The sequence below is a fragment of the Lichenostomus cassidix genome, chromosome 5, assembly GCF_008360975.1.
Source record: "Lichenostomus cassidix isolate B80296 chromosome 5, HeHo_3.0, whole genome shotgun sequence".
Taxonomy (NCBI): Eukaryota; Metazoa; Chordata; class Aves; order Passeriformes; family Meliphagidae; genus Lichenostomus; species Lichenostomus cassidix.
The window spans coordinates 3357919-3375087 of NC_139486.1; the positions used below are offsets into that span (position 1 = coordinate 3357919).

General features: G+C 47.3%; 1 protein-coding gene across 6 annotated transcripts in view; it reads left to right on the forward strand.

Annotated features, from left to right (window-relative positions):
• Positions 1–16152, forward strand: part of FBXO34 (F-box protein 34) — a 39629-nt gene extending 23477 nt beyond the window's left edge. For 3 of the 6 annotated variants that reach the window (XM_085061011.1, XM_085061008.1, XM_085061012.1), the window contains 2 exons: positions 4787–4986; positions 13377–16152. In XM_085061011.1, the coding sequence (XP_084917137.1) occupies positions 4910–4986; positions 13377–15489 (2190 nt within the window). In that variant the 5' untranslated portion in view covers positions 4787–4909 and the 3' untranslated portion in view covers positions 15490–16152. Of the gene's footprint in view, positions 1–2307; positions 2410–2458; positions 4527–4786; positions 4987–13376 lie in introns of those variants that run through there. The other 3 variants (XM_085061009.1, XM_085061010.1, XM_085061007.1) reach the window with 3 other exon arrangements.
• The last annotated feature ends 1017 nt before the right edge of the window (positions 16153–17169 follow it).

Consider the following 17169-nt stretch of genomic DNA (forward strand, 5'->3'; position numbering starts at 1 on the left):
GTTTTGTTTTCCTCTTGGATCAAGCAGAACAAATCTAATGAGCCAGTTCTTAACTTCTTCCCAGCTGAGCAGCAAGCGATGTCCTTACCCAAATTGTGCAAGACAGCTGAAGCCTTTCAGGAATAGTTGAACAAGGGAAACATTTGTAATATTATTTTTTCCCAATACTCATGCAGGGCTAAGAGGGTGCAGCAGAGCTTGTCTTTCCTTTATTTTCTTTTTTCCCTTCTGAGATTTTCCTTCTGTGGGGACAACTTAGTCCTTCCAATGCTTACCCCACCTAGAGAGAAAGCATGTGAGCTACGAACGTGGAGCCTTCCATTCTTTATTGACATGATCTTGGAAGGAGAACAGGTTCTCCCTGTAGTGCTTCATTGGAATAAGTATTTCACATGCTTATCAATACAGCAAGTAGTGCTGTTTGACAGCAGTGAGGAATCAAATGTTGCCTTGGAGCCCTACATGCTCATTTCCCTGCTTCCAAAACACTGGATTTTGCCCACTGTGCATTCAGAAGTGTTTCTTTCCACTGACTTGAAAGAAGCTCAAACCCACTTTGTAGCAGATACTTTTTCCAGCACAGTTCCAGGTGTGGATTGGAGATAGCTGAGTCCAGTCTGAGTTTCTGAGAACCTTGTCCTGCCAGGTCTGGGGTAAGTGGGTTTGGAGAGCTGACCGCTTTTGGGTTAATTCTGCCCTACTCCTGCTCCTTGAGCAGCTTCTGGTGAGAAACCAGACAGGAAGGCAGTGCTGATAAAGGAGAAGGTGTGAAAGACTAAACAGCCCCAGCTCCTGCAGTCTGTCCTCATAAGAGAGATGCTCCAGACCCCTCATGGTCTTTGTAGCCTCCACTGATTCCCCTTACATGGGAATCTTCAGTTTTCATTTAAATTGCTGCTCTGTCTGGTGTGATCCAAGGATGGAGCTAGGAGGAGCTTTGGGAAGGAAGGGCTGAAGTGAATTTGGTGGGGAAATGAGCCAAGGGCAATGGTAACCAGGTCTTGCTGCTTTGCCAGCTCTGGTTCCTGATGCCTACAAGTGCTATCAGCTGGTTTTGGTGTGGGAGTAGACACAGGAAGCTCCCATACATTTATTCCAGCTGGAGCCTGTGGCTGTTTTATTGCCTTTAGATCAGATAGTATCAGATCTGACTGACCATCAAACAGAGGGGAAGCTGAGCACACAAGGTTTCACAAGGCTCTTTCTGTGGTGGCTCTTTCAGTATTAAAAGACAATTCTTTGAGGTGTTTTAAATATGTGGATATTGCCTGAAGAATGGATAAAAAGAAATGCTTGTGTTCCTATAGGTGTCTAAGGCTGAGGACCTGGTGTGTCATCTATCTCACTGTCAGACAGTCTGGCAGCTGCTGTGGATCGTTCCCAGTGGGAATGTTGGGATGAGGAAAAGCTTTCTGCCAAAGCTTCTGGCTTTGGAGATTCTGGTCCTGTTATAGGTGTCCTGGGGGGTGTTTGGGGAAGGAGGGAGGGAATGGCAGAATTTTATGTCTCGTGAATTAAGCTTTTGGAGACAAGGATCATGGAACAACCTAAGCTCCAGCTCAGTGGTGGGGGAATGGACATGGAACACAATTCTTGCAAAAAACCAAAACCCCTAATCTGTTATAAAGCCTCAACACTGACTTTTTCCACCCTAATGACTGTTTTTGGTATTAACCCCTCTGAGTTCTGCTCTGAAACACTTACTGCTGCTTCCCTCTGCACCCTGAGTGTGCTGATGCTCTTTGCCCAGCTGATTCAGTATGACATCCCTATGGAGCATCCCAAAGCTTGTCCTGCGTGGAGGTTGGGTGGTCAAATGTGTTTTTAAGAATGTGTTTTTACCAGCAGGGTGATTGTTGCTCAGATCCAGTCCCGAGGCCACAGCCTCCTTTCTAGAAAGTAAATTTTCTGAGAGGATGTGCCCACCCTTTGAACTGGTTTGTTGATCAGTTACTGTTGCTACAGCTAAAACACACTTGCTCTTGCACTTATCAAAATATCAAAAGCTGGAGTGAATTGCTGCACAGATGAGGAGACCTTGACTCCAGCCTGGTGGAGCTGATACATTTGTTTTCCTAGGCTGCAGCAGTGTTCAAACCTGGTGATAAGATGGGGAGTTTTGTGGGACTGTTCCCTGAGCCGTCCGCAGCTGAGAGGATGTGATGCTTTCTGCTGCCAAAACCCAAGTCCTTCCCACATCTTGTGCAGAAAGGCATATGTTTGGGGGTGGTTTCAGAGAGGGAGAAGAACACGATTAGGGTTTTAACTTCCTCTTCTGTTTTGTTTCTCTGTGCATCTGTATTTCAGTTTTTCGGGCTGTACCCGACTCTGTGCAAAACTAACAAATCGGCTGCAGCTCCTTCTGCTAAGGATCAGCCTTGGTACAGAAACAGTGGTAGTTAAAAGGCAGTAAGTATATCTGCTAGCTTAAATGCTGGGGTTTTTTTTCCTCTTTTCCTTTTTTTTTTTTTTTTTTTTTTTTTAATTCACAAGCACAGCTTTTTACTTCTCACACAGTAGGAATTTGTCAGGAGCTTGCTGGCATTAATAGACTATTTCAGCTCTTTTCTATAGCGCAGCAGCTACAGAGGGAGGGAAAAAGCATGCTTTGTATGGAGCTGTGGTTGGGTCTGTGCTGCAGTGCCCATCTGAACTTGCCTGTGTCTATTTTGTCAGCTTTTGCTTCCCTCTGGTAGTTGCTGGTCCCTTCCTAAACTCAAGAAATCCTGCCACACAATGCCTGTTCTTGGATCAGGGCTGTGGCTGCTCCTGAACCACTTCTCTTGATGGTTTTGCTTCTCGACCTCTTTACTGCAAATAAGATATCTTTGGGTTTCAATTCTTTGTCTGGCTCTTGTCTTTTACTTCTGACTTGATCTCCAGAGGAGTAGGACTAGGACAAAACATGTGGTATCCCTAACCAGGGATCCATGGAGAGGGTTTAAGCTATTGGAAAAGTGAGTGGCATTCTTGAAATGGTGTGGTTGCGTTTATTTGGGTGTGGATATAATCATGTTTCTGTGATACAGTTCCTGCTGAGTCTGAAATGCTAGTGTCAGTAAAGCCAGAAGGAGAGCCAGACAAAAGCTTGGAGAAAAGTCAGAATTTCAGTGCCTCTTACTGATGTTCATGGGAAAGCAACGATTTTGTTTGACTTTGATTTTCCTAAGGCATTGGGCATATGCTTTTTCTTCTCTGTGAATTACTGTTTGTGAATATATATCTTTACAGCATCAGACCATCAGAAACAGCTGGTTTTTGTGCCTAGGTTTCACTCATAGAGGTAGGTCCTTGTTATAGACTGAAAATGGTGTTTGACTACAAAGCTTCAATTTCTGCTGTTGCTGATCACAGCAGCCTAACTCCTGGTCTTGCTGAATCCCTGGAGCAGAAGACAGGCTCTCCTCCTCCTGCTCTGCCACTGCCATGCTCCTCCACCCCACACGTTTCTTAGCCTTGTGTAGAGCTCAGCAGAGATTTCTTCATGAAGCCTGGAATGTGTTTATATAATATTTTATATATTATTTTAGGCTCCTGCTACTCAAATGTAGGCAAACGCTTAACCTCTTATTCACCATCATTAGACGAACTGTGAAACTGAGATAGCAGACATCAAGTCAGGTGGATCTAAACCAGCATCTGCTTTTCCTGCCTGGAAAGTTCATCCTTCATCATTTTCCTGGCAAGTGTGGCTACCAAGAGCAGATTTTCCTGGCCAGGAGTGTTTAGTGGGAGCATTGGTTGTGAACCACACTGGTCAAGCAGCAATGAGCTGAGCTGGGGGCTCTTCTGCATGGGAGGGGTGGGCAAGGGGGTGATGGGAGAGGCTCCATCTCTGCAAAAACAGGGGTAGGGCAGCAGTAGGAACACTGGGCAAAGCTGCTGAAAAGGAGAGAACAACCTGCTGCACTAAATCTCAGCTCCCCTGGGGGGACAGCTCCATAGTTAGCATCCTCAAATGGCATTCCTTTATTACGGCATCATTGTGCACAGTTCTCTAGAGAGGAAGCAAACAGTCTCTCAAACAATCTGCTGGCAGCTCAGACTGGAGTGTTTGAGGTTTTCCAGGGCTCTTTTGCTGTGTCACTCTTCCCTTTAATGTTCCAGCTTGAAGGTTGTTGTTCTTTCTCCATCAAAGTGCGTTAAAGCACCGGTAAGAGTGTTTGCTCCAAGGACAAGGTGTAGAAGGCAGCAGCCCAGGGAGAACAAGAGATACTGCAGAACAGCTTTGTTTTGGTGTAATCTGTCTTATCTGCATGTGCTGCAAAGACAGGGCAGTTTTCACAAGGCTTGGAGGCTGTGTGGTGACATGTTTTCTGTCCTTTTATGAAATCCGCCACGTTATTTTGATTAGAGCGCTAACGTAACTCCTGGCAGCCTCAAATCTCACTGCTAGCAGCTACTTCCCTCCAAAGGCTGATGTGGTGCTAACAAGCAGAGGGATCTTGTGCGTCCTGTTTACATGGAGCTGGGAAGACAGCGTGTTCCGTGGGAGGTGCCAAGGTAGTGCTGCAGTTGGATATAAGGTGAAAAAACTGTGCGTGCAGCCAGGCTGTGGTGGGGCGTGTTCATTTGTGTTCAGTGGTGCTCAGAAACTCCAGCTGCAATGCTGGCATGATGATGTTAAGTTCTTTTCTATCTGAATATGTATCTTTTATATCTATGCATGCGTAGCATGGTTGTGTTTGTATATATTTGTGTATCTGTATCTATTCTCTCTCATGGGAGAGTCCATGTCCTGATCACCTGTGCTTGTGATTTTCTCACGTAGCTCTCTTTTGTTCAGTTTTTAGGTGGCAGAGACACGGTGAAGCTGTGTGTGGGGCAGGCAGAGCTGATGGGGGAGCCTGGGGTGTAGCCCAGGATGGACTGGCTGTGACGACGTGCCTTAGCCAGAGAGGTGGTTACCATGAAGAGTTCCTGCAGAGCTGGCCTCCACAGGGAACCGCTGAATTCCACATCCTCCACCTTCCATCAAGTCAAACGGTACGAACAGACTGGCTGCTCTGTCTCTAGCTGAGTATTCAGCACTGATTTTAGCCTTGTCCTTGTCCTCTCCTATTGTCTCACGCTGTCACTCAAGTGTTTGCTCCTAATTCTGACTTTCGGGTAGTGTTTCAGTGAAACGTTGTAATGGCTTAAGGGCAGAAATGTTCTTTGACGTTTTTATTTGATAATGACAACTACAGATTCACTGCAGCTGGTAGAGTACTTGCAGAAATCCTTGGGTTTTCTAGCAACAGCTGTAAATTAGTTTGGGAAACATGACTTTGAAGTAAAACTTAATTGGCAAAAGGCTCACAGAGTAGGCTTTAAAACATGCAGGCAGCTTAAAGCAAGTGGAAATGCTGGCAGTCATTGTTGCGGTTTGTCTTACTATGGACTAAGTAATTAGATTAGTTTAAGCTCAGATTTTTGCATTGCTCACTCTCCTGTGTCTCTTATTAAGGAGAAATGCACAATTGATTTCAAACACTTGTGCTTATGTGACAATTAAATGAATGCCTCTCACTGTGTCTCCTTATAGGAACACCGTGCAGAACAACTTGTCCTCATGCAAATGCAAGGACATGCCAGTTTGAGTTCAAGCTACTTCAAAATATATGTGTATTTTTTTTTTTTTTCATTTTTTTTTTCTGAAACCAAGGCTCTTAAACTTCCTCAGTCTGGAGGAAGAGCGCCAGCTTTTTGGTTTCCAAAGGCTGTGTGGGTTTAAAGCAAACTTTTAACCTTTGTTCTTTGTGGTTGTGTAGACAGCATATACTTGCTATGTTAGTCTCATGGTAATTTAGTGCTGGAAGAGACTTCCTGGGTCACCCAGCTCTTTGCTTTCCCAAGCAGTATCTCGTAATCCCTTTTGTGAACTTAGTCTAGCCTAAAAACATTTACATCTTTTCTTGCATCTTTTCTTCTCTCCTCCTGTAGATTAAGCCATTACTGAAGATGACAGATCTCACTGTGCAATTAGGAACCTTCTTTTCATTCCCAGGCTGAACATTCATGGCAGTTTATAGTCTCATTTGAGTTTCTGTTCCTTTATTTTCCTTCTGCATAAGGACCGCTGCTTATTTTCAGTGGTTTCCCTCTTCTTCTGTATTCTGTAAAATGTGGTTGTAATCCTCACCTGTGGTTTTGCTCTGCTAAGTGACCCAAGAGTTCTCCAGTAGCTTCTTGAGGAGCAGTTGCTCTCATTGTGATGCCCTTCACAGTATAATCTCAGTCCTGGCTAGAAGTGTTTGCTGTGCTCTGGAGCAGGGCTGGCTGGAGAGCTTCTCACTGCTGTCACAGCATCACCTCCACTTCCCTATTTCATGGATGTCTCTGTGGTGGCCAGTTCACCTCAGTTACTTCCAAAATTTATTGGTGTTCCTCTTGCTGGTGCATCACTGTCTGTGTTTCAAAACCCTCCTCAGTTCCTGTTACTTGGAGCTTTGTGCCTCTGCTGTTTTGGAACTGCCTCTATTTCTGTGGGGGCAGAATTAGTGCTGAGGTCATTCCTAACAAAATCAGATGTTCCCAGGGCTGATTCTTGAGGCATGTCTTTGGTTTCCAGGCTGGTATTTTCTTATTCAGCATCACCTGGGGCTGTCTGCTGCTAAGCCAGCTCCTTTGTCTGTTTTCCCATTCCTCTGCCAATCTGTCTTAACCAGTAAATCTCTTTGTGCTCTCTGAAGTCCATGTGAGTAAGATATAGTAGATTGGTCTAAAAAAATGGCCTTTTTTTGAGAACCTTGAGGTTAGTCTGGCATATTGAACTATTCCCTCTTCCCCTTTTTCTCTGTGTCACATTAATCCTCTTTGCTTGCAAAGCACCTTTATATTGGAGTCAGAATACGAGCCCTGGAGAGGCTGTGATCATTCTCCTTCTCTTTCTCCCCTGCAGTGCCCCCTCCAATGTGCCACATGTTTATTATCTCCTATTGTTGCCTTTCAAGAGGTTTATAAATCCTGTTTCTTGGCCTGCAGCGCATGAGCCTATCTGGTTTGGATTCTAAAACTGGGATGAGCCAATCCTCACAATTTTTATGAAGCTCTCTAATCCTCCTGCTGCCAATGCTCTTGTTCAGATTAACGCCTGGGCTTTTGCCCTCATCATCACGCTTACCACCCCTCTTTAAAAATGGTTCAGAGTCAAATTTGGTATTTTGTGTTGTACTCATGATCTTTGCCCTGCCCTTGCTTGCAGCCCTGTTTCTCTTTTTTTTCTCAGAAACTGAAAAAACCTTTCACTATTTCTTTGTTGTCAAATATCTCTGCAGTGACTTAATGCTGCACCAGTTCTCATGTTTATTTCTGGACTTTTTGATCTCTAAGGTAGAAGTTTCCAAGTGATATGACCTGAAACCTGCATCTGCTTCTGGTATCCTTCACAAAGAAGGATCACATCCAGTTGGGGCTTCTTTGGATCTTGTTTGGGATGTGTTCTTAGTAATGAAAACACCTTCTGACTCCTGGAGAATGCTGTGTGCAGTGAAATCTTCCACACCACAGCTTACTCCATGAACCAGTTTCAGTCTTGAGTTTCAAAACAGCAACATGATAACTTGCCTTCAGCTCTTCTTTTGCTTGCTTTTTCCTTTTGAATGCTGAGTCTGTTACTGATCGTGTGGTCCAAGGTTAATTTCTACAACCTTTCATGTGTTCTCATTACGTATGCACAAAACTGAAGGCTATAAATAGCATCACTCTGTGTTGGTTCGTTAACAGAAGAAATTTGTTGCACTGTGATATGAGGAAAGGTCTTAATCCTCTTGCACTTCATAAATCAGAAAACAATTAATAAAGCTAAAACATTTCCAGAAGGAAATGTGTCATCTACCTGTGCTGCTCTGGGCAGCTTTCAGCAGAAGCCCTGTAAAACCACCAGTTTTTGTCTTGCTGTCCCTCTGTGATTTCCTCTCATCCTGTCCCACCACATGTGCCATCCCATCATTTCTGAGCTGCACGTTTCTGGAGCAGCTGATAACCTTGAATTCCAAATCTTTCAGTTTATTTTTGTTCCCTTCTGCTTTGTCATCTCTGTGTCTGGTCTGTTATGGTTGGGAAGCTGGGCTTTGAGCTTCCTGAGGCTCAGCAAAGAATTACTCCTACATCACTCCCTTCACGGTAAGTGCTTTTATACAAAAGCTTGGCAAAGCAGTGGCACTTCTTCCTGTACAAAATTCAGAAAGCAGCCAAGGCAACTGTGCTGTAGTGGAGGGTGTGTGTGTGTTTAGTGTAAAACGTGTGCAAAACACTGATGGGTGGGGAGGCCTCAGACTGGAGGGGTCTGTGTTGGGCTTGGGGTGCATTCTGTCACCCAAAACCTCTGTGTGCTGGGGGTGATGGGCTCTGTGTGGTGGATTTTCTGGCTGTGCAGTGTGCAGCTGTATGTGGGTGTTGCTTCCCCCAGAGTGAGGTTATCTGTTCACCTGAGCACAGGTGAACAAGCTGGGGAGGGGTCCAGAGCTAGGAGTTTGGTTCTTATGTTGTATTTAGCTCCTCAGCTCTTTGGGCCAGCTCTGCCCCACGTTTTTGGCATCATTCCACTTCCCCCAGGCTGGCCACTGGAGCAGAGAGCTCTCCTTCAGCAGCCACATGCCTTCTGTTTGCCTTCAAATCCCACTCTAATCCTCGCTGCCTCTCCCTGTGCTGTGGGAGGCACTCTGGAGGTGTTGGGAGGTGGGTCAGGAGCAGCTGCTGCTCCAAGGGGAGTGGGTTTTCAGGAAATCAGATGCTTCCACAGCTGCCAGAGTCTAACCCACCCCTGCTCTGGAGCAGGGTGCTTCCCAGCCCTCCTTTCTCTGAGCTTGGAGCCTTGCCATGCTCCAGAACAAACTCCATGAGTAGCAGAGCTCCTTCCACCCCGGGACTTTCCCGCCCCAGCAGAATCCGTGGAATGCCTTTGAAGCAGCTCCCTGTCTGCTCTGCCTTGCCCTGGCAGTGCAAAGGGGATGGAAATGGTACTGGAGATGGAGCCCAAAGGACCCACCAAGCCCTTCCAGAAATAACAAGTGGTTGACCATGGTTAACTCCCACTCAGTGTTTAGTCCTTGCTAATTGTCAGTGAGCTTTACAGAGGAGGAAAGCTCTATGGACAGAGAACTGGGATGCCAGGGAAGAGAAATGCTTTGCCAGAGGTGTGGGGGTTTTTATTGTTGTTGATTTTTATTTCTTTTTTTTTGGCTTCTGCCTTGTGTTAGTATGTCCTGAGGGGTTTTTCAGAGTTGTAGTTGGCACTGGGTGTGCAGTCAGAGAGGAGCTTTTGTCGGCTGGAGTTGGTGTTTACAAGGAGAAATCCATAGGAAACTTGGGGGTTTCGATGGAAATTTTCGCCCTAATAAAACCTTCCGGTGCTTTGCCTGGAAAACTTGCAGTGTGAATATGCTGTTTGAGAAGATTATGTTTTTTTGTTGTTGTTGTTCTTGCTGGCCAGTGGAAATCTTTTGGCTTCACAGGGCATCATCAGAGTCCCTGATCTGGGAGCTCCAAAGGGAATTAAGGCTCTCTGTGGTCCTTACAAAGGAGTTGTGAAAACTGAATCTTTTCTACCAATTTTTCTTCCAATGCTGGAGTTTCCACTAAAGCAAATATATTATTGTTTTAGGCTGCTGTGATTTAGAACATACATAAATACAAAAGGATGCAGGAAGATTCTGGCCAGCTTGGCAAGGAGAATCATGGAATGATTTGGATTGGAAAAGACCTCAAAGACCGTCTCATTCCAACCCATTGCCATGGGCAGGGACATCTCCCACTAGACCAGGTTGCTCCAAGCCCCATCCAGCCTGGATTTGGACACTTTCAGGGATGGGGAGTCCACCAGTGGGTTATGGGTCTTCCCTTGGGTGGGGAGAAGTGGGGTGTATGCATGTCTGAGCTCATATAAAGGAATATATTTCTGTATCAACAATGTGTAGTAACCAACTTGATAAAACTACAGTGGAAACAAGCTGTAGTTACGACTTATAAAAACAGCAGTGTCATTCCAGCAGTGCAAGTATCCTGTTTTTCAGACATGGCTGATTAGAAATAGAAAAACTGGCCCCTTTATTTCATCAGCTTAAGGATGGAATAACAGTATAAAGGCAGCACTGCTCGTTGTTTCAGTGCTGATCACTCCTGGCAGAATTCTCTCTTATCAGCAATTTAAAACCGCACATTTGGGATTGAAAACCTTTTATGTTTGCTCCCGTGGACTTCTGAAGAGTCGTTGTCTCTAAAGATAAAATTAGAGAGCTTGATAACTTAGAGGGTGGAGGAAAGCAAACAGAATTATTCTGGAATGGAGTGTCATAGGGAATATGTGACTTCACCTTTTAACAACTATTTTTGGTGGTTTTAAATATTTAAAAGCTTACCTGCAGCTGCCACAGCTCTCTGCTTGCCAGCACTGAGAAACAGGGGAGTCTGTGGGTGGGGACTGGGCTCTGGTTCATCTTCAAAGCAATTTCTGCTGGGAAGCCTTGTTCTAATTCGGGGAGCTAGAGATGAAATGTGCTGCTGACGTGCAGGGAAGAAGCTGTGATTGCTTAAAAGTTCGTTCTCAATGTCCACAGCAAAGGGCGTGTGAGGTGGGGGCTCGTTTTCTCCAAGTGGCACTTTCAGGTAAGGCCCATTGCTCAGATGACTTTTAAAATGAAAGTTCTCTTCCCTGCTGCTGCAAAACTCGGAGGCAGGTGGCAGCTGGTCTCGTGGAGTTTGCAGTGCTCTTTATAGCTGTCTGAAGTTGTTAGATGAAGGTTTTCTTTAAATCCGGATCCATTAAAACATGTGCAATGAACTGAATGCTGAATTCAAATGAGGCAATTATTCTGGCAGTAAAACTTCTGACTAAGGCATAATTTTGTTATGTAAATTATAACTTTTCAACCTTAAATGGTATTGTTGGCCGAGCCAGGGACTAACTGAAACACAGAAAGAAATATAACCTTAAACAAGAAATCTGTAATAGGTGAGGCAGAACTTTACCCTTTGTCTTTCTCCATAGAGCAGAAATAGCTGGGAGCAGCTGAACCAACTCTGCTGGCTGAACATGTCCCCTGAGCCTGTTGGGGTAACCAGTTTGGTTCTGTTTTTATTCATGTAATACCTGGTCTCACCTTCATTTGCAGCTTCTCTTAATGAAGGGTGTCGAGCTGATTGTCCTGCTGGATTCCTGAAAACTGCTCGGAGAAAGCCTTTTAAAAACGAGCTCAGCTCATCTTTCAAACACCTTGGCATGAAAACTCATGAATGAAATTTGATCTTCTGCTCCTGGCTCAGGAGATTTCAGCATGCAAAGTCGTGTTTTAATTGTATTCACCTCTTCTCCCCAGGGTACAGTGGCGAGCAGCCACCGGAGCTTTTCTCTCTCTGGTCTGGGAAATGTCCTTCTGGAAGGGAAGGGAAGGCTGCAGGCACTGTTCTCTGCAGCAGTTTGCTGCAGTGCTTCACCTGCTGCTCTTCTGGGCTGGGCCTTGGCCAGGGCACATCGGGGGCCTGACCCTGCTTTGCTGTGAAGTGCCACCAGAATGAGGCAGCCACGGTGGAAAATGAGGCTGAAGCAAACTCCAGCAACCTCGATTTCCCATTTTTCTCTCCATGCATCTATTTCAACGCCCTGAAGTTCTATTTTTGTGACATTACATTAGTTTTTAGCATCTGACTGAGGAGGTAAACAAAGTAGCTCAGTTGCGTTTTGCAGAGGAGACTAAATTGGGAGTGACCCAATTCCAACGCGCTGGAATTGGCACGCAGGAGGCACGGGGAGAGAATTAACCCAGGGACTGGGTAGGTGTGTCTGCAGCACTGAGATCTCTTACCCCCACAATCCCTAGGTGAGATGCAGGTGGTTTTGGCACTGTCTGGTTGCAAGAGCCAGGTGACGTCTCCCAAAAAAATCCAGAGGGAAGGAATGCAACATCCACCTTTCCAGATTTGCTTCCTGGCCTTCAAAGCACTGCTTGGACCAAAGGGGTGTGGAAAGGTGAACTAAATCCTTCCTCTTGATGGACCTCCCCAAAATCCCTGTGCCTGCTCTCCCTTCTTGTCACTAGGCCAGAAGGAGGAACCAAACTTCCAGGGAAAGCAGCATGGCTGCTTCTAGTCCTGGAGGCTTCCTCTGCTTGGGCAGCATCGGCTATAAATTTGTTGGACTTTATAGACCAACAAATGGAGGTTTTTCGTTGAAAGCTGGTTTTAGGCTAGAAACCTACAAAGCTGCAGTATTTTAGCAATTCTCTTTGGTGGTGGCTCTCAAGGGAAACGTGTTCAGTGCCTGAATGTGTCTGATTCAGCTCGTGATGAACATGGCATTGAACCTGCTGCTCTTCAACTCTCAAGCACAGATTATCCCCAAAGAGGAGGCCTTTGAGTGCAACAATTCAAAGATTACCATGGAAACATAATCTATAGTTAGTTCTGTAATGTGCTTGTGTGGTACTCCTGGGAGAAGAGCCTGGAGTCTCCTGGTGGTTACATCCTGTGTGGCAGTGCCCTGGGCTCCTGAATTTCTGAGCTTTGATCGGAAGATGACTGCGGAGGTGTGACAGAGCAGAACAGTCTGGGACTGCTGCAGGAGGCTGCTGCTGCAGTGTCAGCAGCATCCATGTGGTCCTTCACAGCTCTGGAATTCCTGACTGTAAAACTCCATCCTTGAGAGTGGATATCCTTAGCCAGATGTGATGCTGCTGTCACTTTTGGGAAGGCACCTGATGGGTAACATTAGGAGCCTTAGGGAAAGTCACCAAATCTGCCATTATCAATATGCTAAAAGGTTTTATTGTCCAGAGAAGCTGTGGCTGCTCCATCCCTGGAAGTGTCCAAGGCCAGGTTGGATGGGGTTTGGAGCAGCCTGGGATAGTGGAAGGTGTCCTGGTCCATGCCAGGGGGTGGAACAAGATGGGCTTTGAGGTCTCTTCCAACACAAACCATTCTGTGATTTTTGGGTGGTACTAGGAGATTAGATATCCCCTGGGATCTCTGATTAATGTAATTGCTCTTGCTAATTTCCCTTTTGAGCTTTAGCCACATTTTATCTACTGAAAAGTGTATGTGGTAGCTGATGTCCAGATAAACCCTGTGACCCTGTGTGTACCTTACCACTGGATTTAGGAATGAACAGGCAGAAGGATGGCTCTAGCTCAAGAATGAACCACTAGCTATGTTTTCACAACTGATACAACTTAAACTTTAGGATTTCTCCTTGTGACCGCCTGGAAACAGATTTCTCTAATGGGAAGTTCTCTCCTACTGCAGGAAGTTCTGCAAGGGTGGATATTGCAGCCTTGGTGGCTCTTTTCCTTTCTCATGTGGTTCCTCTCGAGGTGTGGGCTGGTGCCTGCTCTGGGCCACCTTCTCTAATTCCAGACAGGCATATTTTGCAACTATAACTTCTTCCCTTTCTGTTTTTCCAGGGTTTCTGGTATGCACTTAAAGCCATATCTCAAGTTACAGAAGAAAGAGCGATCCCCAGAAATAAGCCAGGATTCCCTGCGAGGCCACCAGGGATCAGCACAAGGAGAAAAATACACCAACTGCACCAAACTGAGCGTTTTCCCAAAACCCTCCCTCGTGACTCCATCTCAAAAGCTTCTGGGGATTATTTATCCAAATACTATGTGCAATATGAACGGGAAAGGCCCGGCGGATGGTCCAAGCGCAAGGGAAAAGAAGAACGCCCTGTCTGCCACGATCCACCAGGGAGAAGAAGGGGAAGGGCCGCTGGATGTCTGGGCTGTGGTGAAACCTGGCAACACCAAGGAGAAAATCGCCTTCTTCGCAGCCCAGCAGTGCAGCAGCAGCACCCGCGTGGGCTCCATGAAAATCAAGAGCACGTGGGATATCGACGGCAGGACGGCCAAACGCAGGAAAAAATCGGTGGATCTTAAAAAAGCCAAAATCCAGCTGGAAAGAATGAGGGAGGCCAACGCCAGGTGCTCCCAACCGGAGCCTTTTGCCTGTGGCATTGAGCACTGCTCGGTGCATTTTGGGAGTGAGGGTGGCGAGGGCTCCTTCCCCGGCCGGTCGCTGTCGGTCATCGAGATGGTGGCGTTCCTGGAGCAGCGGGCGAGCGCTCTGCTGGTGGACTGTGCCAAGAGCTGCACGGCCACCTCGGCCACCAGGCTGAGCGCCCAGCCCAAGGCTGCCCCACCCGGCCCTGACCCTTTCTCCCCATCTGGGGCCTGTGAGGAGCCCCAGGGCGAGCCTGTGCGCGTGCTGGACATGGTGGCCAAGCTGGAGTCCGAGTGCCTGAGGCGGCAGAGCGAGCGGGAGGCAGGGAGCCTCTCCAGGAACAACAGCTTCCGCAGGAACGTGGGCAGGGTGCTCCTGGCCAGCGGCACCCAGCCTGAGGGAGAGGCGGGCAAGGGGGTCCCCAGTCAGGGGGACGGCCTGGGGGAGGCAGGGGTGGCACAGGCTGGGTATGGAGGTCGCTGTGGTGACACGGAGCTGTGGGATGGCGGCGCCTCTGCCCAGCAGCCGTTTCCTTCGGGGCTGGATACCCGGGTGGGGAATGTGAATTCGGGACTTGCCCATGCGGTGTTGGCGATGACAGCTGGCAGGAATGACACTGAAACGCAGATTGAGCCTCCCAGGGCTCTGCTGTCCCCTTGTCCAGCTGCTGCCAGGCTGCCACAGGATCCCTTGCAGAGCAAGAACGCGACTGTTGATTGTACATCAAAAGAGCCTGTAATTTTCCCAAAGCATCCTGCTAGGAAGGAGCCCTTATGCATCAGTATATCAGTCACCAAGACCGAGAAAGGGTGCAGGAAGGAGAAGCTCTCCAACTCCAGTTCTGGTGAGGATTTGCTCCCAGGGAGGCTGTTTTTCCTCCAGGGTGAGCAGCCTGCTGCTCACGAGCAACAGCCACAGCGGGAGAGTACCCAGGAGAAGCCAGGGGAAGTAGCCCAAAATGAGGATGAGGATGCTGTGGCATCTGGCAGATCCTGTGTCAGAAGCAGTGTCCCTACAGAGCCATCAGCCCCTTCTGTCCCTCCCACAGAAGGGGCTTTGCAAGTACTTGACCCTTCCTGCCTAAAGCGGCAGGTTTCGCATGACTTTCTGGAGACCAGGTTTAAAATCCAGCAGCTTTTGGAGCCTCAGCAGTACATGGCCTTCTTGCCTCACCACATCATCGTGAAGATCTTTGGATTGCTTCCCACCAGGAGCCTGGTTGCCCTAAAATGCACTTGCTACTACTTCAAATTCATCATCGAGTACTACAACATCAGGCCGGCGGACTCGCGCTGGGTCCGCGACCCTCGCTACAGGGAAGACCCTTGCAAGCAGTGCAAGAAGAAATACGTCAAGGGGGATGTGTCCCTGTGCAGGTGGCACCCCAAGCCCTACTGCCAGGCTCTGCCCTACGGGCCTGGCTACTGGATGTGCTGTCACCGCTCCCAGAAGGGCATCCCGGGCTGTAAGTTGGGTCTCCACGACAATCACTGGGTCCCTGCCTGCCACAGCTTTAACCGCGCCATCCATAAGAAAACCCGAGGAGCTGGAGCCGAGGTGGAAGAGGAATATTAGTGCACAAACACTTTGCTGAGAGATTGTTTGGGGTAGGAGGAAGAGGAGGAGGAGATTCTCATGCCTTGTGCTGTTTACAGTGTATATAATTGTCGTGATTTTTTTTTTTTTTCCCCCACAGGGCTATGAAACTGCACATACTCAAACACAAGAGCCTTTACCTTTTAGATTAAAAGAGAGCTTTTAGTCCATCTCTGTAAATAACACTATAAAAACTAATTGTACATACAGAGTCTACAGCTGGCTGAACAAGGTAACCCCTACAATGCAGCTATCCCAGTGTTGCGGCTATAGGTGTGTGTGTTTTTAAGTGTCTTGTTTCAAAATCTGTATATCCTGTATAATATATGAATGTTTCTGAGAAGAAACTCTAAATAGGTAAAGGTCAACTTGTTTAAAGAAGCTGCAGACAACTTAACTGGACAACCTGAAACTTAGACTATAGAACAGATCCATTATAGTAGCGTGGCAGTGGATTAAAAAGAAAAAGAGAGGAATATTATTGTATAGTCAGAATATAAAAAAGTTCTTGTCTACCTTACCCATGTTGTCTGGTTGGGTTCTTTTTTTTTTTTTTACATAAATAAAATGTGCATTCTAGATCTGCCTTACCAGACTTTCTCTTGTAAGACTCTTGCCCCAAAATAAAAATGCTGTAAAACACGTGGCAGAAACTTGGTGCTGTGCTGTAGTTCAGACGTGCAGTGTGCTTTCTCTAGCAAATCTGTCCTCCTACTAACAGAGAAACAAAAAAAACCCCAAATCTCTAGTACTTGGAGAACTCCCTGCTGTAACATTCACAGATTCCAGCTTTTCATTTCCTTCCTGCCAGCCCTGCATGCAGCAGAGGCTTCTTTTATTGGGAATTCTGGTGCTAGGTGTGTAAAGCTTGCAACAACAGGCTCTTTCTGGTCATCCTGCTTCTCTTGGCTCTTGTGTGGCCACCTGCCCTGTGCCCTGGATGCTCGAGGATGGAGTGTGGCTCCAGCAGGATCAGTGTGGAGTTGCCTTGGCTCTGTGATGTGCTGGAAGCTTTCCTATCTTCTCTGTATGGAATTTTTCCCTCACAAGAAGAATCCTCACAGTGCTTTGCCCTGCTCTGCTGCAGCCTCTGATTCTCTTCCCAGGACTGTGAGTTGGTGCTTCCCAGAGGAAGGTTTGTGTCGGATGAAGAGTGATTCCTCAAACCCGGAATGGGAGCAGAGTGTGGCATCCACGGGAGAATTTCCCTGAATACATTCCTGTCCTGCTGTGCTGTGAGCCAGACCTCAGCCTGCTGTTCCACCCCTGTGAGGGTGGATGGTTTGGAAGTGTGGGAATGGAGCCTGGCCAGTCCAGCAGCCACATCCAGCACTCAGTGGAGCAGCAGCAGATTTCCAAGGAGCCAAATGGAGTGTGGCAGCTGTGCCTTCCCTCTGGCCAAGTCCTTTCTCTCCCCTCACTTGGTGCTGTTGCTGTTTCTCTGCCCCTTCTCAGGGCATGGATGGACTCCTGCCTCCCACCATTCCGGCTGGAGCAGCCAAAACCTCTGCCCTGGTGCAAGAAGAGCCAGTGCCACCTTCCCCTGGGGTCACCTTGGGCCTTTCTCTGCCCTGCAAACCGCATGGAGCAGCTGGAAAAGGCAGGGATGGGGTGGCTCTGCACCTGGCTCATCCTGTTCTCTGTGCTTTGGTGCTGCAG